We start from the raw sequence: 7,565 nt of genomic DNA on the forward strand, positions 1-7,565 counted from the left end.
TCTAGCCACTGGGGGGCCATAGGCAGGTTGGGGGAACGCATATTAATGTTTAAAAACCTCAAAGTTAAATTGTCATGCCATGGGATCTTTTAATAGTCAATATCTGTACATCTAACTGCTCATATGTACCTTTCTCTGCAGACAGCTTGCTGACGTCCATGGTTTTATTAAGAACTTTAACGGCGAGAGCAAGGGCTGCGGAAAGTGTCATCTCTTTCTCCTTGAAGTCCTGCTTCAGCATGGAGACGGCCGCCTGGGAGTTAACGAAGAAAAACAAGAGAGACAAAGTAAAAATCCCTCACACATGCTTCTAATTAGTGCTGCAGAATGTACGTAGGAGGGTTGCAAAATTGTCGTCTTTTGTCAGTTGTGAAGATTGCATTTGAACCTCGGTTTATTCTCTTCTCTCAGACTATTACCAGTAGCCAAATCTCCTATCTGGCCCTGAACGGCTCGCTGTGTGGAGCACAACGCTAACACTGTCAGGAACAGGTGCGTGTTTCCACAATGGAGACACCAAAGCTAAATACTCTGGATACCGAAAGGACTTTTGGACAGAAGTGTTCAACGATGCTCTGAGGAGGCTCGGTTACCCACAATGCTTTAGTTGCAGCCCTGTGGAGAGCCACCATGAGTCAGAACTTACACAATTACAGAAGCTTCCCCAAGAGTCATCATTAAGTAGGCCACAGCATGTCTGTTTATTTTGAGAGTCCAGCCCTTTTCATAGCCCAAAAAATAAAATTGTGCAGCTGCGCCCCCCAGAGTCACTGTGTGGTATAGCAGTTAAATTCAGCTCAATTTTGTGTGAACACTTATGCACGGTAGGGCCAGGTGTCAGTATATCAGTACTGATACCAATACTTCAATACCAATTCCTGAACAATACTTTTTTTTTTTACCAGTTTTATAAAATCAGGGCATTTCAGGCCTTTATTTTGACAGGAAAGTGGAAGACATGGGGGAGAGAGAGAGGGGGATGACATGCAGCAAAGGGCCACAGGTCTGAGTCAGACCCGGGCCCACTGCGTCGAGGAGTAAACCTTTCTATACTGGCGCTCGTTCTACCAACTGAGCTATCCAGGCGCCCTAAAATCTATTTTAACAAAAAATAAATTACAACATTACTCCACAAATCATTTATTTTGTTCTTCAGCTCCTACTACGTGACCCCCTTCTCTGTGCGTAACAGTTTTTCCTGCATGCCTTAACGACGTGTCATAGACAGCCAATCAGCAGCATCATTGGATCGTGAGACTCACAGCACTGTTGTTTCCGATGCAGGTGGCCTTCCAGCCTCCGTAGTTTCCACTGGGGTCACTCTGGTAGAGCTGGAAGCCGTAGTGTTTGTCCCAGCCCATGTAGAGCAGCGAGACTCCAAAGGGACGCTTTCCTGCGAGAAGACACACATACAGTGGCTTCATAACACTCAGAACGTTTACATGCACACCAATATTCCAGTATTATTCCGAATATGACAATATTCCAAATTTGATACGGGTCATGTAAACAGCATATTCCGGTTGGATATTCCAAAAAAGGCCTTTTCCCGAATATAGCAATTTCCAATTACGACGTGGGGTATTCCGGTGTTATTCAGGTTTTAGAGGTCTTCTTTGGACATGTGTACAGCACATTTCGGAATATGCATCTCAATTTTTTTTTTCATATTTCAATGACAAACTGTTTATTGTGGACAAACGCCTCTGCCAAGAAACATACACAGATATACCGTGTTTCAAATAATTCATAAATAGGCCTATGTATAAAAAAAAACACCTTATCCATATCCTTTCCAGTTCGTTGTCCTGCAGATAACGCAAACACCTGTCAATGTGCTGTTTGTATGCTCGCGTGAAAAGACAGCAGCAAATCTTTGTGGCCTCAGTGTTTTCAAACTGTTGCTCTAGGCTTTACATAACAGTTGGTGCCAGTTGTGCAACAAGTTGTTATGCCAAACGCCAATACAACAGAAGAAGAACACGCATACCGACCATGTGAACACTGGCAGTCGGAAAAACGTAATCACTGATATTCCCAGGGGGCATGAACGCACCATTGGCATTTGCAAATACAGCTGAGGAAGTGATTCATTGCTGTTGCTTTTTTTGGGGATTATGATTGGCTAATGTGGACTTGAGCGTCTCGTTACGCTGCCACCTACAGGTTTGTTTATGTAAACAAACACTTTTCTGAAAACTAACAGGTGTGCAGAGGGTGAAATGTCTGTTCATGAAAGTAGCCGCCCACGTGTAAACGTAGCACAAATCAGGAAGTAGGCTTTGCATGTAGGAGGAAACAACTGTCTTCTGCTATGACAGAACTGTGTTGTACCTCCAAACTGGGTGTAGGCCTGTTTGATGTCACACAAAGCTGTGACCAGCTGCTCGCAGGGGATTGGCTCCTGGTACTGCAGCAGGTACCTGCAACACAGATTAGCACATCGTTTTTGTATTTTGTCCCAAGAGAGGCATTTGGTTGCAGCAGAAATTAGGAAAATTGAAAACCGAGCTTCAGCGCTGGAGCTAACCTCTGGGCTATAAGCCTCAGCTCATTGGTCAGGACGTTGGCATCCGATGTGATTCCTGCAACGCTGCACGCCATGTCTCTGCAAGGAAATGGGAAGATGTAAGATCCCAGCAAAAAGAGTGACTTAGTCCCTGTGTTAAGAAATAGGCCAGTGCCTTAAATGTAGGTTGATGAAGGGCACCCAGATAGCTCAGTTGGTAGAGCGGGTGCCCATATATAGAGGTGTACTCCTCGACGCAGCCGGCCCGGGTTCGAATCCGGCCTGCGGCCCTTTGCTGCATGTCACTCCCCCTCTCTCTCCCCTTTCATAACTTCATCTGTCCTGTCCATTAAAGGCCTAAAAAATGCCCAAAAAATAATCTTTAAAAAAAATAAAAAAATGTAGGTTGATGAAAGTCAGGAATGACTTAATACCCTTTAAAAGTTGTAGATCCGTAAACTAACTAAACATTTGCACCCTGCCAACCAATACCATTCACAATGATAATAAGGCTGAAGCAGAAGTAACTCACTCGTTCAGCTTGTAGATTTTCTCTGAGAAAAACACTTCATCCAGCAGCTTGTGAATGTTCCTCCTCTCAGCAGCCAGCAGCACTCCGTCATTGGCTAAAATTCCCAGACAGGTGCCGGCGTGGCCGATGGCTTCCATGGCATACTCAACCTGATACAGACGCCCTGCGAATGACACACAGCGCTGTCAGGATCAGGACGCAAGCACAGAGCGCTAAAAGGCAAGGCAGTGAAAACAAAGATGCATGCTCCGGGTTTTACAAGCGGCCCACAAGTTATGTTATATGGTTCAAAAAAATCGTAAACAAGGAGGTTGAACAAGAAATGAATTAAAGAAACTGAGCGTTCATGCAGTGAACTTGCAGCCGCAGCAGTTACATTGTTTAAGAGCTCTTACCCTCCGGTGAGAAGATAGTAGTTCTTGAATCATATCGACGGGACTAAAAAGGAAACAAGACACATGAAAGCTAATTGGAACTTACTTCAAACTTCGGCAATACAGACTCCAGAGCTACAAGTAATTAATACAACTTTGTTGGGGCTACTACTTATATATATATATATATATATATATATATATATATATATGTGATACAAATCTTACACCTTAGACTGAAAAGGAAAGTGTCCTTAAGGCATACAGTTCTGTTTTGGCTTATTCTTGTGGCTGTAAATGAAGCAACTCTACGCTGAGCAGAATATTATTAAATCTGCTCGTTGATGAAATGGCTCCTTGGAAACAGACGTTTTAAATGTGTTTCAGTAGCTAGTAGACTGGCAGATCAGAATTGGTATTTGAAAAGTGGCTTGTAGGATAGATAACCCTGTAATCTGCAGCCTAAACATACCAGAATTAAATTGGTTTGTTTTCTAAACTGCATTTCAGGGTACACTTAAAATCCTCAATGAACTATACAGAGGAGTAAGAAATGAATGAGTAGAAAAATAATGAATGAATGAATGCAAATCTTTCTGTAAAGGCTTCCACCAAATAAAGTTTACCCCCCCCCCCCTTACTGAGAACCTGTTAGTTTTCCTTAAGTCTGTGTGTCAAGGTCTTTCAAGGAACTACACATTTTCGGCTTTATCAATGTGTACAATTCCAGCTAATGGACAAATAAAAAAAATGTATCATTCATTCACAAAGCCCAGACCCCATCAAAAGACCACGGGGAGCTTCTGAAGGCAGACCACTGAGAACATCAGCAGTTATTAAACTACACCTCTTGTCAAGGAGACGACTGGCTGCAGACATGCTTTGTTTTGATCTCCCAACAAAGTTTTGTTTTGTTTTTAAAAGAGTTTTTTCAAATCTGTGCACAGTGTATAAAAGCATCTTTCAGCATTTTCAGTTAAAGCCATCACGCAATACCATTCCAGACAACATAAAGATCTTCAACTCTGTGCGTGTGTGTGTGTGTGTGTGTGTGTGTGTGTGTGTGTGTGTGTGTGTGTGTGTGTGTGTGTGTGTGTTATATTGATGTAGAATTTATGATCTGTCTTGTTGTTTTGTTAGATGTTGCCATGTTTTTACTGTTGGATTGAAATGGATTGAAGATGTAAATTATCCTATGGCTTATTCTGGTACATTGCATCAAATGGCAACATTTATTAAAAATGATACATGGTCCTTAACAAATAAAATGGAAAAAAGAATCCAAGCAACACATTATTTACACAAATTAGCATAAAACACGAGCGTTAACTCACCATTTTTGCAGATTGCGGTCAAACTCTTCCACTGTGGGAAGACAAATGCAGATGTCATCGGCTCGTGCTAATGAAGACGTTAGCTGACGTTGACACATTAGAAAGATATTTGCTTGGTCATCTGCGGCTGGTTATGAAAGTGAAAGGGATGGCTATCGTGTCCAGCAGCTAGCTAGCGAACTAGTACTCACGGCTGACTGAGGTTTGGTTTTTAACTCTTATATCATCTCAGGTTGTTCGGGTTGACGACGTTAGCTCCGCGTTATAGAAGTAAAAGACTCATATTCGACTGTCGTTAAACCGCTGACATAAACGGAGATGATTCAACAGAATTATATCCACCGCTGACTGATGCTCTGACAATGAGCGAGCCACTTCGTCTTTTTGTAAACCGTACACACACGAACCAAGAATATACACGTTACCTTTAAATATTACAGTGTTATGATCTGTATTCATACAAAATAAAAATGCTTACCTACCACTTAAAGAGCATAGACAAGAGGTTTCTGTTTGGCGCGTTTTGATGAAGGTGGTGTGTCGACGTCATATAGGCGCGCCTATGTTTGTTGCAATGCAGAAAAATGGAGGTGCTACATTTAAAGGAGTGTTAGCAGTTAGCTACAGTTTTCAATTATCTTCTCTCCAACTAAACTACTTATGAAACTTTTTACCTATCACCAAACGCTAACTAACTAACATAGAAACTATGTGTTGTACACAACCTAAGCCCTTACACAATGGAGAAAGTCATTATTTTGTCCAAAATGTTTGGAATAAAACCTGGTAATTACCATATAAAGTTTTTGCCCAATACGGCTGGATAAATGCTAACTAGAATTATTGATAATTACATTTATAAGCTAATTCTTCTTCAGGTTAGAAAAACCTATTAGAGAGCAGGCTGTGTACTTGTGTAACTTATCATTTCAACCACCAGGCGGCCCCCCCTCCATTTGCTTTCACTTTGAACCGGGATTTACTCAGTGGTGTAGTTTAATTTATTGTAGTGGGTAAACTATATACAAATATCATAGGCCAGAATCTGCCTGTGGGGAAGGGGGACATATCATGGTGGGGCCTGGGTGTCCTCCCCAAGGGAAGTTTTGAATGTCAGCAACTTCATATTATGCATGCACTTTAATGCACCAATTTATGGTGGAAATATACCTTTATTTAGCCTATGCGAAGAAAAAGAACACAGATGTCTATTCAAAATATAGCAAAACTGTATTGAAATTATGTTAATGCGTGTCAATGGGCATTTTTAAGTGGGTATATGGAAATCCTGGAGCTTACTTAGTGGGTATACTGCGAATACCTGTGTATTACGTAGACTACGCCACTGGATTTACTGCACTACATCTGGAAATGACTTCATAAAAACTGACCAGTCATCTTCAGTGTAAAAGTTCTTAAAGTTGCTGACCAAAGTTGATTTATGTCCAAGCAGTAAATTGGCTCTATGCAGTTTCTTTGTAACCGACCCTGACCTCTGACCTCTGTGGTTTGGCCGTGATAGTGCTTGTGTGGTCGCTTTTCAACTGGACAGTGTGGTCAGTGCTTGGGTGTTCTCTTGTTGGATCTACAGTCATTCCTCTTATTTATTCCAATCAAAATGTTTTCACTGCTGTCACTTATTCTGAAATAAATGTTAAACTGAGTGCTTTATGAACTCAGTATAGGTTCAAAAAAGGGTTGGAGTAGGACGTCTGGTTATGATAACGAATGAGTTGCTACTGAAACTGAAGAGGGGGTTTCCAATGTGATCATCAAACAAAGCACACGTCATGATTCCCATGAATTAATGACACATGTCTGACATCTCTGCTGTCAGCCAAGCCAGTCTGCTGACTTCTTCCAAATCCTGCTCGGACCTGAAATACATATTTACTCTAAATAGAAACTTAAATTTCCTGACATCTGGAAAACTCCACCTGAAGATAATGTGATGATCCAGGACAGCTACTAGATCGACTTTGACACCTCAAGTTTGTTTTGTCAAAACCTTTTAATTCTACAAATTGGATACTTTATATTTAAAAAAAATTCCAGTCGAGTTCTGTAGCGTTATTGAACAAACCTCTTTGTTTCTTGTTTGAGGTTTTCCTCTCAGTTCTACAGCCGAGCGTTGCCACAGCCTGGCAGCTTACCTTGAGATTATCAAAAATAATCACATCCTCACATTGTTCTCCGAGGATTGGCGCAGGGATGTAGAGTGCTGCAGCGGCAACACCTCAATAAACAACCCATAACCCCACACTATTTATTCAGAAATGAGGAGTATACTGTGTTTTGATTTGTTTAGCACACCCGCTGCAGAGCTGGCTCAAAGATCCTCCTGGATCTGCATGAAGACTGAGTTTATAGCTACTTCACCATATTTATCTTTCAAAGGCCTCTGACACAGCACTCACATTGTTCTCATTGTAGACTGTAATTTTTAACATTTGAGCTGAACCCAAAACATCTATCCTATGACTTCTCAGGAGTATCGCCCACATTGTTTTGACATTCAGGCTCACGGCTGAGTGATGGATGTGAACTATCCATCTCCCCTGGCCTCTAATTGTTTGCTATCACTAACAGGGCTTATGTCTTGATCCTTATTTAGCTGCCAGTGCTTGAGTGCCACCTTCAAAAGGGATTTTTATTGGCCCCTATAAAACGCATCGCAGTGGCAAAAGGTGCCCAGCACCCAGGTGAAATACAGGAGGCTGGGGTGGGCCACCACCAATCACTATGAGGAGGCTGGCATGGATCCACAGATAAACAAAACATTTACACACACACACACACACACACACACACACACA

General features: G+C 41.8%; 2 protein-coding genes across 3 annotated transcripts in view; one reads left to right on the forward strand and one right to left on the reverse strand.

Annotated features, from left to right (window-relative positions):
- The window catches only part of psma4 (proteasome 20S subunit alpha 4), a 7,607-nt gene extending 2,218 nt beyond the window's left edge, over positions 1–5,389 (reverse strand). Inside the window, exons 1-8 of one of the 2 annotated variants that reach the window (XM_032523990.1) lie at positions 5,232–5,389; positions 4,750–4,780; positions 3,437–3,479; positions 3,042–3,204; positions 2,531–2,608; positions 2,335–2,423; positions 1,263–1,393; positions 130–253 (exon numbers count right to left, since the gene is read on the reverse strand). In XM_032523990.1, the coding sequence (XP_032379881.1) occupies positions 130–253; positions 1,263–1,393; positions 2,335–2,423; positions 2,531–2,608; positions 3,042–3,204; positions 3,437–3,479; positions 4,750–4,752 (631 nt within the window). In that variant the 5' untranslated portion in view covers positions 4,753–4,780; positions 5,232–5,389. Of the gene's footprint in view, positions 1–129; positions 254–1,262; positions 1,394–2,334; positions 2,424–2,530; positions 2,609–3,041; positions 3,205–3,436; positions 3,480–4,749; positions 4,781–5,227 lie in introns of both variants that reach the window. The other variant, XM_032523991.1, reaches the window with a different exon arrangement.
- The window catches only part of myo9ab (myosin IXAb), a 157,329-nt gene that overhangs the window by 136 nt on the left and 149,628 nt on the right, over positions 1–7,565 (forward strand). The window lies entirely within an intron of this gene.

Source organism: Etheostoma spectabile, chromosome 8 (assembly GCF_008692095.1).
Source record: "Etheostoma spectabile isolate EspeVRDwgs_2016 chromosome 8, UIUC_Espe_1.0, whole genome shotgun sequence".
NCBI classification, from domain to species: domain Eukaryota; kingdom Metazoa; phylum Chordata; class Actinopteri; order Perciformes; family Percidae; genus Etheostoma; species Etheostoma spectabile.